Here is a 17,453-nt window from a genome sequence, read left to right on the forward strand (position 1 = left end):
AGGCTGGAGTGTAGTGGTATGCTCCCAGCTCACTGCAACCTCCATCTCCTGGGTTCAAGTGACTCTCCTGCTTCAGCCTCCTGAGTGGCTGGGACTACAGGCGCCTGCCAGCACATCTGGCTAATTCTTTGTATTTTTAGTAGAGATGGAGTTTTACCCTGTTGGGCAGGCTGGCCTCAAACTCCTGACCTCAGGTGATCTATTCACCGTGGCCTCCCAAAGTGCTGAGATTACAGGCAGAACCACCCCGCCCAGCACCTTCTAATTTTGGATTTAGTTTGTTCTTTTTTAAGTTCCTTATGTTATAGTTTGGTTTTTGACTTGAGAACTTAATTCTGTAATAATTTTTAAAAACACATCTTTTGCATGGTTAAAAAAAAGCCATAAACAATGTCAAAAAAACAAATGCCTGCTATCCAAATGTCACATAAAGGGAAAAACAAAAACAAATGCCATATCAAAAGAAAATATTTACTTCCTTCCCTTCCCTTTTTCCTTCCCTCTTCCCTTCCCTCTTCCCTTCCCCCTTTCCTTCCCTTCCTTTCCTCCTTTCCTTCCCTCTTCCCTTCCCCCTTTCCTTCCCTCTTCCCTTCTCCCTTTCCTTCCCTCTTCCCCTCCTCCTTTCCTTCCCTTCCCTCTTTCCTTCCTTCCGTCCGTCCATCCATCCATCTTGTCTTTCTGTCTTTCTTGACAGAGTGTCACTCTGTTGCCCAGGCTGGAGTGCAAGTAGTGCAATCATGGCTTAGGCAGCCTCAACCTCCTGGGCTCAAGTGATCCTCCTGTCTCAGCCTCCTTAGCAGCTAGGCCTACAGGCACATGCCACCACATGGGCAGTTTTTTATTTTTTGTAGAGGTAGGGTTTTATTTTGTTGCCCAGGCTGGTTTTGTACTCCTCCCATGTTGGCCTCCCAAAATGCTTGGATTATAGGTATGAGCCCCTGCACCTGGCCAGAAAAGATTTCTAATGTAAGGAAAAATAAACAGAGAAGGCTGGTAGGAAAAAAAAATGGTTAAGTGACATGAACATTCACTTCACTTAAAAACAGACAACATCAAATGGCCCTTAAGTCCTTTGCAAAAAGGTTTAATCTCACTAATGATCAAGGAAACACAAATTAAAACTATACTAGGATACCAGTTCTCAGCTGTCAAGTTGGCAGCAATCAAAAAACTAGACAACACACTGCAAAGGTGAGGCTGTGGGGAAGCAGTATACCTGTACATTGCTAGTAGTAATGCAGTGTGGTAAAAACCCTTTTTGGGGAAGAATTTTCCAAGATGTGACAAAATTGATGCTTATTTGCTTTTTTATTTAGAATCCTCTCATCAAAATTTACTCTGAAAGATATGCCCTAATTAGATAAAAATATATTTGCAGAAGGCTATTTGTTGCAGCATTATTTTAATTGTAAAATATTAGAAACACCTACATGTCCAGACGTAGGATAATAGTTGAATAAACTGTGTACAGTAGAGTACTATACAGCTATAAAAAAGAATGAAGAATCATTCTCTGATAGAGAATGATTTCCAGGGTGTATTGTTAAGTGGAAAAAGCAAAGTGCAAAAAATATAATATACTTCCTTTTGTTCATGAAAGACAGGGAAATGAAAAGATATATATATCTGCTTATTTTTATAAAAAATTGTAAATATATATATGTATCTACTACCTATAGAGGGGAGGGTGGGTGGGATTGGGGTAGAAGTGATTGTTGGGGTAGTAATACTTCTTTAAGCTAACTTTTTGGTATAGTTTTGTCTTTTGGAACCATGTTAATTTTTTTTTTTTTTTTGGGAAGGAGTTTCGCTCTTGTTACCCAGGCTGGAGTGCAATGGCGCGATCTCGGCTCACCGCAACCTCCGCCTCCTGGGTTCAGGCAATTCTCCTGCTTCAGCCTCCTCAGTAGCTGGGATTACAGGCACGCGTCACCATGCCCAGCTAATTTTTTGTATTTTTAGTAGAGACGAGGTTTCACCATGTTGACCAGGATGGTCTCGATCTCTTGACCTCGTGATCCACCCGCCTCGGCCTCCCAAAGTGCTGGGATTACAGGCTTGAGCCACCGCGCCCGGCCAGGAACCATGTTAATTTTTAATCAGCAAGATTGGGAAAGACTTATGGAATATAAACAAAAAAATGAACCTAACTCTGTGAACTATATAACCACACCAAAGCAGGAATGAATGAGAACTAACTCAAATAGCTTTTTACCATGATACTTTAATTATATGTCCTAAGTCTAAAGACCAAAAGGACTACAAGTAAATACCGAACACTAGTTAGAAGATTTATTTTTCATATTGGCATAAGATAGCAATTTTTGACTGGTCGCAGTGACTCACGCCCGTAATCCCAGCTCTTTGGGAGGCCAAGGCGGCCAGATTGCTTGAGCGCAGGAATTTGAGAGCAGCCTGGGTAACATGGTAAAACTCCGTCTCTACCAAAAATGCAAAAAGTTAGCTGGGTGTGCACCTGTGGTCCCAGCTACTCATGAGTTTGAGGTGAGAGGATTGCTTGAGCCTGGGAGGTGGAGTTTGCGGTGAGCTAAGATCATGCCACTGCACTCCAGCCTGGGTGACAGAGTGAGACCCTGTCTCAAAAAAAAAATTTTAAAATGTACTTCCTGTGTATGGTAGGATTGAGAAATTAGTAAAATATATTGAGAATATTGTGAACCAGGTTTTGTCCTATTAGAGAAGGGAATTATACATGGAAAGAAGGAAAATTAGAATGATGTTGAATTGGAAATGGAAGTATTAATATGAACTTATCATTTTAAATATAGTTAGAAACACATGTTATACATGTATGAATTTCTCGATCCACCAAAAGGGCTTAGAAAAGATACCCAATAGCACTGAGTACCCCTGCTTCTAAGATCTTGGGGATTTTTTTTTGTTTTGTTTTTGTGGGTTGTTTCTGATACAGAGTCTCACTCTGTTGCCTAGTCTGGAGTGCGGTGGCATGATCTCCGTCCACTGCAACCTCTGCGGGTTCAGGGGATTCTTCTGCCTCAGCCTCTGAAGTAGCTGAGACTACAGGAGTGCGCCACCACACCCGGCTAATTTTTGTATTTTTAGTAGAGACGGGGTTTCACTGTGTTAGCCAGGATGGTCTTAATCTCCTGACCTTGTGATCTGCCCGCCTCAGCCTCCCAAAGTGCCAAGATTACAGGTGTGAGCCACCACGCCCAGCCAAGATCTTGGTTTTTAAATACCATTCATTTTTCCCTAAAAGAAGCCACGTTTTCCTTGAAGAAAGGTATAATTCCAGGGCTGGAGCAGGAAAAGTACCTCATGAGCATGGATTATCTTATGTCATAAAACAGCTGCTCAAAATGATGGAACTGTGTCCAAAGGACATAAGAATCAATATGAAGGGGACTCCTATTGGTCAAATCTGCAAAAATATGAGCATCAAAATAATGATAGTAACAGAATAGTCATGGAATGAAATGAGAATCAGTGGGCTCATGTTGACATAAATAACTAGGGGAGAAAGGAAAGCTTTTTCTTTCTTTTTTTCTTTGGAGATGGAGTCTTGCCCTTTCGCCCAGGCTGGAGGGCAATGGCACAATCTTGGCTCACTATAACCTCCTCCTCCCAGGTTCAAGCAGTTCTTGTGCCTTACCCTCCCAAGTAGCTGGGACTACAGGCATGCGCCACCATGCCCAGCTAATTTCTGTATTTTTCATGGAACAGGGTTTCACCATGTTGGTCAGACTGGTCTCGAACTCCTGACCTTGGGTGATCTACACTCCTCGGCCTCCTAAAGTGCTGAGATTACAAGCATGAGTCACCATGCTGTCCAGGAAAGCTTTTTCTTATAATAAATACCAAGTAATAAATGTAGAAGAAATGGTGGAGCTATAAAAGTATCATATTGTAGTTGTTATTATAATAATTGATTCTGTCACTTCAGCAGCACATATACTAAAATTGGAACAATGCAGGGAAGATTAACATGGCCTCTGAGTAAGGATGACACAAAACTTGTGAAACATTCCGTTAAAAATAATTTTTTTTTATATGCTAGCTACAGTGGCTCACACCTGTAATCCAGTTACTTTGGAAGGTCAAGGTAGGAGAATCCCTTGAGCCCATGAGTTTGAGACCAGCCTGGGCAACATAGAGAAACCCCATCTCTATTTTAAAAAAAAAAAAAAAAAAAAAAGTTGATTTCACCAATAATTATCAACGGATGCTAAAACTAGTGAGTTGAAAGGATGACAAAGTATATAACATTTACAGTCTCAAAAGTATCCTCCTGTAAATTACTTGTTAATTACAAGGGCAAGAATGGTAACTACAGTGAATTTATTTAGCAGATACCATGTTCACCAAAGTAACTAACTTTGCAATTAAAGTTATATGACCATAATGGAGCAGATGCATCCTGACATCATGTTTTGAGAAAAACATTACTTCTGGCTGGGCATGGTGGCTTATGCCTGTAATCCCAGTGCTGCATTTTGGGAGCTGAATTAGGAGGATTCCTTGAGACCAGTAGTTTGAGACCAGCCTGGGCAATGTAGTGAGACCCCATCTTTACCCCTCCCCCCCAAAAAAGAAGACAACAAATTATTTCTATGGAATTTCTGCCAAAATGTATAACCTTAAACTAATTATAAGAAAATATGAAACAATCTAAAATTAAAGAACATTTTACAAAATAATTAGTCTGTACAAAAATATCAAGATAATAAAAAGTAAGGCTGAGAAACAGTTCTGGATTATAGGAGAATCAAGAGACAGGACAACTAAACATGTGGGATTTCCTCCAGTAGACCCCAGATCAGGAAGAAGGGTGCAGGGAAAACCTATAGAGGACATTATTGAGACAACTGGCTATGTTGGAATATGGATTGCGGGTTAGTTAATAATTTGTATCAATGTTGAATTTCTGGATTTTGGCTGGGCTCAGTGGCTCACACCTGTAATCCCAGCATTTCAGGATGCTGAGGTGGGTGGATCGCTGGACTCCAGTTCAGGTCCTGCCCTGGGCAGTATACATAGCAAGACCTCATCTCAAAAAAAAAAAAAAGAAAGAAAGAAAAAAGAAGAATTTCTGGATTTTGTTGTTTTGTATTTTGAGACGGAGTCTTGCTCTGTCACCCAGGCTGGAGTGCAATGGTGTGATCTTGGCTTACTGCATTCTTCACCCCCTGGGTTCAAGTGATTCTCCTGCCTCAGCCTCCTGAGTAGCTGGGATTACAGGCAGGTGCCACCATGCCTGGCCAATTTCTGTATCTTTAGTAGAGACAGTTTCACCATGTTGGTCAGGCTGGTCTCGAACTCCTGACCTCTATTGATCCACCCGCCTGGACCTCCCAAAGTGTTAGAATTACGGGCGTGAGCCATTGCACCCAGCCAATTTCTGGATTTTGAATAATATCCTGGGGTTATGTAAGACAGAATTCCTTATTTTTAGGAAATATGTTTGAAATATTTCTGGAAAAAGAAGTACATGTACTTTGATCTCAGCAGTTATTGGAATTATTTCTAAGAAAATAATTAGACATGTGCTAAGGTGAAAATACTGAATTATTCTATAAATAATTATAAAAATTTGGAAATATCAGATGATAGTCTATAGGGGATAAAAAAATTAATTAAAAAATAAAAATTTGGAAGTAACCTAGTATCTGATAATAAGGAGTTGTGTAAGTAAATCATGGCACATTCATGCAGAGAAATACTATGCAGCCCTTAAAAGTTATGTTATACAGTGAGATGTTTCCAGTTGTATTAGTGGAGGTTTTCTGGTTGCAAGAAACAGAGGCCACCTTACATAGGCTACCTTAAATACCTGAAGTAGGTCATAGAAACACAACATTTGAGAAACCCCTAGAAAGGAAAGATAACTCTGAGAATCTCAACCTTGAAGTTCAAAACCTTCTTTCTAGGGCATTGTCGCATGGTCATTAAAGTTACACCATTTTAGGATCTGCAGTTTCTTGATTGAGAGTTTAAATTCCAAAAAGAAAAAGAAAAAAAAGGATCTCATTGGTCTAGCTCTTATAAGGCCTATATTTAGTTTACAGAGAGGTATGGAAGGATAGTTTGTGTGTGGATTAGGCCCGTTCTTATACAAAAAGAAACTGTTTTTTGTGCATTAGGAAGCTACTTCAGCTGTTATGTACCTCAGTAAGATTTTGTAAAGTTCTTTTGTTTCATTTTTTTTTTTAAAGGAGAGTACAAAATACAGTGTACAGTATGATTCCGTTTTGTGGAACTATAGAGTGAGCTTTGGGGTGGGGGTCAAAAATCAAGACTTTGGTTTGGATGTGTTAATTTTGAGATTCCTATTAGACATTCATGTAGAGAGCTGAAATTTTTTTGTGCCCAGAGTGGCAAACAAGTAACATCTGCCCTTATGTTTTTCTAGATCAAAATCAATCCTTCTGTTCCTGTGGCATAGAACTGAGGGGTCTCAACCAGGTTTTCTTTCAGACAGTTAAGCAAATCCTAAGCTTCTTTTCTTGAAAAATAATGAGCGTTCTCCAGGCACCTGCACAGCACTCATTCCATTTGAGGCAGGATTTCCTGCCTGGCACAGATGCATGTTAGACTCAGTATTCCGTTCCCACCCACCTCCCCACATCTCTGTCAAACTCTTTGTCTGGTATGTTGAGCAGTCACATATCATTCTGGACTTCATTTTCCTCCTCCATAAAAATTATCCTTGGCTTCTTTTATTTATGTTTTTGATTTTTATTTCTAATTGGTCTAAATCAAATTATAAATAAAAATCACCTAAACATTCACTTTCTTTCTTTTCTTTTTTTTTTTTTTTTGAGATGGAGTCTTGTTCTGTCACCCAGGCTAGAGTGCAGTGGCATGATCTTGGCTTACTGCAACCCCCCCTCCCTGGTTCAAGCAATTCTCCTGCCTCAGCCTTCCAAGTAGCTGGGGCTACAGATGCGTGCCACCACGCCCGGCTAATTTTTGTATTTTTAGTAGAGACAGGGTTTCACCATATTGGTCAGGCTGGTCTTGAACTCTTGACCTCGTGATCCACCCTCCTCGGCCTCCCAAAGTGCTGGGATTACAGGCGTGAACCACTGTGCCTGGCCCCCCTTTACCTTTTTTTTCTTTTTCAAACAAATGAGGTAGTGATAGTTCAGCTCACAGTGGTAAACACTTTTTAAGAGCTGGAAGCTAATAAATGCAAATGTTTAATTTTTCAGATATCCACACAGAAGCAGTTCAGGCCGCGCTGGCAAAGCATAAAGAACAGAAGATGGCTTTGCCCATGCCAACCAAAAGACGATCCACATTTGTTCAGTCTCCTGCAGATGCCTGCACGCCTCCTGGTAGGTTTATCAGAGCTTTTTCTCTGTGACAGTTACTACCTTGATGTTCCTGAAATAAGTTCTGCTATTTCTTTTCTGAGGTAAGAACCAGAATCTTCTCCCCACCATCAGTGCAATGTAAGAAAATTGTGAATGTGACAGGTTTTGCTTTTCACCTCATAAATAACACACAAAAGATGCCTTAAGAGTAAAACTATTCAAAACAAAACAAAACAAAAACTTTCCTTCTGAATTCCAGCCTTTTTGCCCCTCCATAATCCCCAAACTTATATAGTTATAAATACAAGCCAAAGCTTAGGCCAAAATCCTGCTGTGGTTAAATAGCCACTTTCAGTGTCACCGAAAATACCACTTGTAGTCATATATTTATTTCATTTATACTCCTAGACAAAATGCTTCATCTCTGAAGCAGGTATAAGAATAGTTGGACTTGGGACAAAAGTTTGTGTGTCATTAACGATTACGGAAGAGCAATCATGCAAAGTTGTAATAGACCTGCAAAAACGTATACAAGTGTGTTTATGTGTGTGTGTGTGTTAATGTATTTTGTACATATTTATGTATTTTTAAGAATCTATTTTTTATAATGGAGTCATGAGATCAATGGGAACTAGGTATCTTTGTCCCATCCCTGTTCACCATGCTTGGAATCCTTATACCCCCTAAAGTAAATTTAAGTTATAGCTTCATATTTGAGGAATAACTGGAAATATTCTAAATTGTCTTGTCTGTTCAGAATCTTTCCCAAAGTTTTTTAAAACCTTTAAAAAAATTTTTTTTATACTTCTCTAGTGGAAGCTTGAAAAAAATTTTTTTAGATCAAATTCCAGACAAGATCTTGATATAGGCCTTTGGGACTAAACATAGTAAATCTATTTCAGAGCCTCAATATAATGTCTCTCTTTCTACTTTCATGTTACTGGTAATGAAATCTTTAGAAACAAATTTCCCCATACTTTTTTGGCCTAAGCTACTTACTACATATTTGGGGAGATTCCTAGGTTGCCTTGTGGTTGACTTTTATTTACAGCTGTCAAGTGTTTAAGCTGTTTATACTGATCCTATTCCCTGATCCAGATTAATATTAATAGTTTTCTCCTTGGTTTTGGCTAACTTCTCAGAGCATTTGGGTATGCCGTGGGCTCATTAACTGTGTGTGCTTTTTTTCTTCACATCTGTGGTGTCAATATGTTTGAAAGAGAAATAGCTCTGTGGCTTCAAGTGTTTCTCAAAATGTAGTACAGGATACCTCTAGCCGGCTATCACAGTAAGACAGTTTGTGTCTATAATGGTGCATACTTCAAACCTACTCATTGAAAATCTTGGATGGTTTCCCTTCTACATTAGTACAGCACAAGTTGGGTCCTCGTGAACAAAGGGGGCTCTCACTTTGTAGCTAGCTATTCCTTTCTGGCAGATTACACTGCAATGTGGCTGAGGGATCAGTTGCAGTAAATGGCAAAGGGTAGGGAGCAGCATGACATATAGTTCTTAGAAACAATCCCCTCTAAAGCTGTATCAAAGACATGCAGTTTCAGAGTAAATAGGCCGCTCTCAAGGCTTTGGGTGAAATGTGAGAGTGCAGCAAAGGACCTTGAGAATGCTCAAAAGGAGTGGAAACCTTTTTTATTCCCTTTTACAAAAGTCACTGCCTGAGAGGAATTTACCAGCTCTACAAACAAATCGTAGCTGTTTGCTGAATGAGACGGTAGTCCTTTGGAATTCGCTATAGGCCTCTGTATTTCTAAACACTAATGTTCTCCTCTGTCTGCAGCCTTGGAGATGTGGCCTAATGTTCTCCATCACCTTATGTGTTTCAGTAATTTCATGATTGCAAAGATATGGTCCTCTCTCCTAAGACTTGTATCCAGCAGAACAGTAACAAAAAGGTTCTGTACCCATTTTTCTCCTGTTCTGGAGATCTCTGAATAGTATCTGAGAAGCCTTCATGTGCTGTGAGGGACATCTGTGTTGTCAGATAGAAGAGGAATTCTCTCACAACAAGGGGAAACATTGAGCGCACCCTGCATAGTGATTTCTCACACAGCCCCCACATGGGCTGTCTTAATGCTGTCATGCAACAATTACACACATGCCTAAGACAAATACTTTGCTCTAGTGAGGAAATGTGGGAAGAACTCTATTATAAGGCTTCCATTAGCACCTTTCGTTTTAGGGAGTAGAATTTGCTGTTCCCACATTAGGAATCAGATTCCATTCTCTAAGAGCTACCAGTTGGCTGTTTCCAATGCCTGTTGTAGTTTAACCCTACATCAGTATCTCCCAGAACTTGTTACAGCCTAATTCAAGCATGTGGAATAGGTTTTATCTTGCATATCTACTCTGATAGCCACTGAAACACTGAAGCTTACAAGAATGCCAAGGCTGCATTCAAGGGAAGGGAAGCTCAAGAGAAGGGAAGGAGGAAGAAAATTTACGTTAATCGTTGCTGCTATAGGCTGTTTTTTTTGTTTTTTTTTGTTTTTTTTTTAAATCAGCTTCTGGCCAGGGATAAAAGTGACCTAAAAACAGTTGTGGGCTGGGTATGTTGGCTCATACCTGTAATCTCCATACTTTGGGAGGCCGAGGTGGGAGGATTGCTTGAGCCTAGGACAGGAGTAGCTTGTGCAATATAGTGAGACCCCGTCTCTACAAAAAATAAAACAATTAGCCGAGTGTGGTGGTGCATGTCTGTGGTTCCAGCTACTTGAGAGACTAAGGTTGGAGGATCACTTGATCCAGAGGCTGCCGTGAGCCGAGATCAATCCACCGTACTCCAGCCTAGGAAATAGAGTGAGACTCCATCTCTTTAAAAAACAAACAAACAAAAAGTTGTGCCACTCTGGCAGGGAAAAATTAGCCTAACATTTTACAGGATTTAGTTGCTTCTTTATTTATTTGTACACTGCCTGAGATGTCACAACGTACATCGTAAAGCACATCTTGGGTCAAGGCATCACTCTTTACTTGCTGTCCTGTATACATCTGGTTTCTGGGATGACTTACCGAATGCACTAGCCAGTCAGCTTCTTTGGGAGGCACTCAGCAAATAACTGTTTGAATTACTGAATTGATGAAAATTTAGAGCTGTTCTTTTTTTGAGGGATTTAATAAAAAAGGATTAAGGAGTAAAATATGTCAGAAATTTTGGCTTTATTTATAGTATCATATAGTCTGGAAAATATGATAAATAGTTGGCATGGGAAATAATTTGTCTTTTGTTCACAAATCACTCTTAAATGATAAGATGTCAGTCACCCTAAAATTCGCTTATTGATATGTACACTAATTTCTATCTTGCAGATTAGAAAATTTAAATTCTCTAAATTGGTAGCAATCTATGGTTCTTTTAGTGCCTATGACCTTTTTCAGAGTCTTTTAGACTGCTTGAATTACTGCCATCCAGTTCCCTTTATGTGCTGAAATCATTTACTAATGTCATGAGGCAATTACCTCAGCTCTTTCTTTGTAGGAATTCTTTGTGTAACGCTATTACTCATTCATACAGCAAAGCACAATGCAAAAACTACAGCATATATTTTTTCCCTCTAAGCTTTTTCTGTACTCTTGTGGACTTACCCTTTGCTGCATTCTGAGAGTGCACAGATGACCAAATAGACCACTTAATGACCCTAAAGCACAGTAAGCTGTTTCAACTGGCTTAAATTTAGAAGTCTGTCTCACACAGGGCTCTGCTTGAGAGTAGCTAGAGTAATTCATAGGGCCAGAAAACAAGGAGAATTTCCCTTTTTTTTTTTGGAGACAGCCTCTGTTGCCCAGGCTGGAGTACAATGGCTCAATCACAATTCACTCCAGTCTCAACCTCCCAGGCTCAAGCAGTTCTCACACCTCAGCCTCTCTAGTAGCTGGGACAGCAGCTATGTATTGCCACACCCAGCTAATATTTTAATTTTTTTTGTAGAGATGGGGGTCTCACTATGTTGCTTAGGCTGGTCTCAAACTCCTGGGCTCAAGAGATTCTCCCACATCAGCCTCCCAAAGTGTTGGGATTATAGGCATGAGCCAGCACACCCTGTTCTGTATTTCTATATATGAAAATGATACCCAGGAACAGACTGGGATATTATCCTTTTAACCTACTGTAAGAATGCTTCATGGAATTATACATTACAGTATGCAAAGGACTTTCAGGTACTAATGACTGCCCTGCATCATTTGTTTCTCATAAATACGCTGAAAAGTAGGAAGAGCAGATTTAGAGATGAGGAAATAAGCGGGTTCATAGTGGCTAAGTAATTTGCCCTAGGTCAAAAAGTAACTAAGTGTCAGACTCAAAATCTTGGTCGTGTCATCATTCTACTAAACTGTCGTCTTTATTTAGAAAATTCTCTATACTTTATAGCCACGGCTCATGCCTATAATTCCAGCACTTTGGGAGGCTAAGGCTAGAGAATCCTTTCAGCCCAGGAGTTTGAGACCAGCCTGGGTAATATAGCAAGAGATCTCATCTCTACAAATAATATTTTTTAGTTCATTGATAATGCTAAATAAAATAAAATTTTTAAAAATGAGCCGGGCATGGTAGTGCATGCCTGTGGTTCTAGCTACTCAGGAGGCTGAAGTGGGAGAATCAGTTGAGTCAAGGCTGCAGTGAACCATGATCACAGCACTGTACCCCAGCTTGGATGACAGAGTGAGAAAAAAAAAAAAAACCAAAAACCTCTTTTCCTGATAGATACTCATGTATATGCATGGTACTGGAATGAGTATTTTTACAAACAAATTAAATAACTGTTGCCTTCTGAATGCTTATAGTCCAAAATATATATCAGTCTGTTAATTTGAACTTAAAAGAGAATACCTGCTGATTTACCAGTTTGGGGAGTCTTTCCTAAATATTCTAATTTTAACCTAAACCACAAAGTAAACAGAGTTGGCAAATCAGACCTCCATAATAAATGTGCTGTAATTAATAGAGTCAGATCATTTTAATAGTGTATTTCGTGATTGGTATGGGTTACGACCAGTGGTCCCCAATTACTTGGGAGACTAGTGAATATCCAATGTTCTTTAAGCCAAGGCGCAATAAAAACCCACGATATCCAGTTGAATTTGTTTGTTTCAATACCTGATTGTAAAATTTAAGGTTTGCTGATAAGAGTAATTTTATGGTTACCATTTATTGCGTGCCTTCCATGTACCAGTCAAAGGGCCAAGTGCTTAACATACATTTTTTTCATTTTTAGTTCTCTCAGCAGTCTTCTACCCCATTTTACAGATGAAAAAACAGGCATAGAGAGGCTCAATAACTTGCCCAGACTTCTGTTTTCAGACACATAACCAATTAGATCACCTGAAAATTCTCTCCCTACTAGAAAGACAGGGGAAAGAAAATGTTCTTTTAGAAATGCTGGGTAAAGTGTAACCAGCTTTTTTTTTGAATGCATACAGGAGCAAGAGAGAATGATAAACAAATCCACTGGCCTGTGGCAAGGAATATCAGTAAACGGGGGACCTTAATTTTAACTACAGTAATAAAACCTTGGGCCTGTTTAAGGTTGAGGTTGCAAGCTGGAATTAAGATCCCTGGAGGGAGTTTCATCTTCAGCAGTTGAGTGAATTAGAAGAAGGTAACTTGTCAGCAAAAGAATATGTCAGAAAAGCTTGCCTGGTGTCCGGTGCCTGGTGCCTGGCCTTGAAATAACAGGGACAGGGCCCTTCCCTGAGAATTTGTGGTCAGTGGGTACAAGGTTTGAATGGCACTACCTGCCTGGTAAGAACTAACATTAGAAGTGGCTGTAGGCTGATGATAACCCTGGGCACAAATGATCTTTGAAAGGACACAAACTCCATGGGACTTAGGGTTTCCACAGAGAAAGATCTACGGAATGTGAGCTAATAAATAAAAACACTGTAGAAATAATCTACCGTGAGTGAGAGTGGAAAGAAAACACCAGGCACCACGATTAAGACCCTGAGCTCTGATTTGCTCGACACCTATCAGTGGCAAAGCTGAGATGACAGTCTGGAGCAGCCTGACTTCGAAAGCCCATTTCCTAGGTCACTAGGCATATTGCCTCCCATTCTGTTCTGTCCTTGAGTAAAGATTTTCTGGTTAATTGTGGAGCTCTAACAATTGCTGCTTATTTGATCTAGCTTTCAAATAGGCAATCAATGAAAAAAATGTCGTTTTACTTCCATATTTTTAATAATAAAAGTTTTGTAAACTGTTTTTCTATAGATATGGGAAAATACCTTAAAAAAAAAAAAAAGTGTTTGGAGATTCATTGTGGGTACAGTGCCCTGGAGTAGTTACTCATGAGTGCCCCTTCTCTCAAAAGTATCTCAGCTAGTCAGGCAGCTCACGGACCTCCTGCCACTTAGCTTTCAGACCAGTTTTTTAGTACCCAGCCAGCTCTTTGTACACACAGACAGATTGTTGTGGGATGCTAAAAATCTCTGGGATAGTTCTGAAAGTCTCCCTAACCCTTGTCTGCTGAATCAGTTACCCCCTGCAGGTTAGGTATAGTGTTTGATTAAGCTGCTCAGAATTTGTAGCTCAGGGTAGATTCCGGTTAGCCTTGCTTCCAGAACTAACTTTTTGATTTTGTTTTCTGTATATTCTTTTTTTGTTGTTTTATTTTGGGAAGTGTTCTACAATCTATACATGCTTTTATTCCTGGCCTGCTCTCTCAGGTCTCTAAAGATTTTCCTTCTCTAGCTTCAAATTTTTCCCTTGCCTGCATAGAAACTTCCTTTGCCTTTCTTTACAGTATTTCTGGAAGTCTTAAACTCCCCTAATCCACCAAAGCAAAAGAAAATAACACTTTTCTGCCTGACAGTACCTCAAGCCACCCAAACACACATGCACACTTCTTTCCATGAGTTATAGATCATATATTATTGTCCTGGTGGTGGTTTTATTTATTTGTTCTTTGAAGTTTCTACTTGGTAGTCACCTCCCATTTCCTGGCCTAGTTCAGGTGACAGATTTTATAATGGTTATTAGGATGAGTTCTTCATTTTAGTGAGTCTTGACTTACCTGCCATTCTAAGCTACAGTATGGGCCTATAATCTTGATATATGAACCCAGTTGTAGGAACCTATTAGCAGGTACTCTCTTTCTGGAAACTTGTCTAATTTATACAGTATCCCTCAAGTGGACTGGCTCTTAGATGTTACTGTCCTGTCACCAAGGGATATTTTCACCCCCATGAATCGTTTTATTTTTGAGATAGGCTCTCGCTCTGTCGCCCAGACTGGAGTGGAGTGACACGATCATAGCTCACTGCAGCCTCGATTTCCTGGGCTCAGAAGATCCTCCTGCCTCAGCCTCCCAAGTGCCTAGGCCTACAGATGGTGTATGCCTGTAGTCCCAGCTGCTCAGGAGGCTGAGGCAGTCGAATCTCCTGAGCCCAGGATGTCAAGATTGCAGTGAACCATAATCGTACCATCACAGTTCAGCCTGAGCGACAGAATAAGTCCCTGTCTTCCAAAAAAGACATATCTATCATTCCTCTCCCCAATACCCCCCTCCCCCTAGATTTCATCATAATCTCTCCTTCTCACCTTTTTCCATCCCCAGGTAAACATTGATCTGTTTCCTGCCCCTGTACATTAGTTGTTATATATTAGTTGCGTATTCTAGAACTTTATACAAATAGAATCATACAGTCTTACTTACTTTGCAGGGATGTGGATGCCTGACTTCTTTCACTCTGCATAATTATTTTGAGATTCATTCATGTTGTTGTAAAGATCACAACAGTGAATCATTCCTTTTTATTGCTGTAGCATATACTACAATTTGTTTATATCATCCTTTGTTGATGGGCATTTGAGTTGTTTCTCATTTGTAGCTGTTACAAATAAAGTTCCTATGAACATTCATGTACAAGTCTTTATATAGATACATGCTTTCATTTCTCTTGAGTAAATACACAGGAGTGGAATGGATAAACAGTATAGTGTTTAAATTTTTTAAACATTTTTAGATAATACATTTTCTAGAAGAACAGTCATTTCCACACATGGCTGAGGAAGAAGAGTGCTACAGCAGTTAAGAAGTTAGTAGACTGGGCATGGTGGCTCATGCCTCTAATTACAGCACTTTGGGAAACTGAGGTGGGAGAATCGCTTGAGCCCAGGAGTACAAGACCAGCCTGGGCAATGTGGCAGAATGCTGTCTCTACAAAAAAATACAAAACATTAGCTACGCATGGTGATGCCTGTAGTCCCAGCTACTCAGGAGGCTGGGGTAGGAGGATCACTTGAGCTCGGGAGGGCAGGGCTGCAGTGAACTGTGATTAGCAAATTTAGCACTTTTCTTCCCAAATCAACAAGCTATATGTTTTATTGATTGATTGATTGATTGGTTGGTTGGTTGGTTGATTGAGACCAAGTCTGGCCCTGTCACCCAGGCTGGAGTGCAGTGGCACAATCCTGGCTCAGTGCAGCCTCCACTTCCTGGGCTCAAGCCATCCTCTCAAGTAGCTGAGACTACAGGCACATGCCACCACACTTGGCTAGTTTTTGTATTTTTTGTAGAGACAGGGTTTTGCCATGTTGCCCAGGCTGGTCTCAAACTCCCGAGCTCAAGCAATCCACCCGCCTCGACATCCTAAAGTGCCTGAGATGACAGGCGTGGGCCAGTGTGCCTGTCCAACACACTAATTGTTTATATGTTTTCTAATTGGCTATAAATGGATTATAGGCTACTGGTGACCAGTATTCAATAGTGCTTTGTTAAAATCACAGCAGATTATAAACTGAAAGACAAACTGTTTTCAAAATTGTTTTCTGTTATACAGACATATTCATTATATATAAGAGCTTAGGGATGATATTTATAAGTGATAACAGTCATGAGTTTATGTTTAATCAGAGCAGAATCAGTGCGTAAACAATAAATTTCTATTAGTTTAATTTTGCCCAAACTTCTACAAATTCATAATAATTTCCTGGGTGACATATTGCTTGAAAAAGTAATACTATTTAAAGGACCTTGTTTTGATTTTTTAAAAGATACAATCCCAGAGCAGGGCTAAATTTTTTTTTTTTTTTTTTTTTTTGAGACGGAGTTTCGCTCTTGTGACTCAGGCTGGAGTGCAATGGCGCGATCTCGGCTCACCGCAACCTCCGCCTCCTGGGTTCAGGCAATTCTCCTGCCTCAGCCTCCTGAGTAGCTGGGATTACAGGCACGCGCCACCATGCCCAGCTAATTTTTTGTAGTTTTAGTAGAGACGGGGTTTCACAGTGTTGACCAGGATGGTCTCGATCTCTTGACCTCGTGATCCACCCGCCTCGGCCTCCCACAGTGCTGGGATTACAGGCTTGAGCCACCGCGCCCGGCCCCAGGGCTAAATTTTATATTGACTTTACCACATGATCATCTTTTAACTTCACGCAGCTAGTTTCTTATCTGTGACCATAGAGTGAATTAGTCATAGTAAGCACCTCATTTCTCAGGTGGCATGATTTGGCATAGTATTATTTTCTTCTACCAACCTTTAGTCAATTTCTGTCATCGTTCCCTTCATGTTTATAGGCTGAAACTAGCCATTTAAATTATTCTTAGGAAAAATTTCAGATTATTCCAAATCAAAAAGAAATACATAGGCTGGGTATGGTGGCTCACGCCTGTAATCCAAGCACTTTGGAGGCCAAGGCGGGCGGATCACCTGAGGTCGGGAGTTCAAGACTAGCCTGACCAACAAGGTGAAACCCTGTCTTTATTTTAAAAAAAAAAAAAAAAAAGAAGAAGAAGAAGAAAGAAAGAAATACATACTCCTTTTAACCATTCTCCTTGGGATGAGAAGGGGAATTAATGTTTATTGGCCAGCTGCTGTGGGCTGGCACTGCTGTGAGTGCTTTCTGTACATTCTTTGTTCATGGTCTCTCAGCTATGATTAGGATAAAGGGAAGTTTCCTTAGTTCGTCTTACAAGGCCATTGGTAGCCCAGTGTTAACCTACTTGTCCAGCCTCATCTCCATGACCGTCAGTCTTGCATCCTGCACTCCAGCTAGTCTCTGTTTCTTTAACATCTTCAGAAAGTTTTCTGTCCCCTCCAGGCTTTCTCAAGTGCTGCCCCCTCTAACTGACACTGCACTCTCCCCACCTCTGGGCCCTTCATAACTAATTCCCACTTACCCATCAGGCCTTGGGTTAGGTC

General features: G+C 40.3%; 1 protein-coding gene and 1 non-coding gene across 2 annotated transcripts in view; both read left to right on the plus strand.

Annotated features, from left to right (window-relative positions):
• Positions 1–17,453, plus strand: part of DIP2B (disco interacting protein 2 homolog B) — a 275,455-nt gene that overhangs the window by 173,676 nt on the left and 84,326 nt on the right. Inside the window, exon 4 of the mRNA XM_037744659.1 lies at positions 7,194–7,319. Coding sequence (XP_037600587.1) covers positions 7,194–7,319 — 126 coding nt within the window. The remainder of the gene's footprint in view (positions 1–7,193; positions 7,320–17,453) is intronic.
• Positions 3,916–4,027, plus strand: LOC119473756. Its single transcript, XR_005202980.1, has one exon. It is a non-coding gene; the product is annotated as a U6 spliceosomal RNA (small nuclear RNA).

Source organism: Cebus imitator, unplaced genomic scaffold, assembly GCF_001604975.1.
Source record: "Cebus imitator isolate Cc_AM_T3 unplaced genomic scaffold, Cebus_imitator-1.0 Scaffold181, whole genome shotgun sequence".
Classification (NCBI taxonomy): domain Eukaryota; kingdom Metazoa; phylum Chordata; class Mammalia; order Primates; family Cebidae; genus Cebus; species Cebus imitator.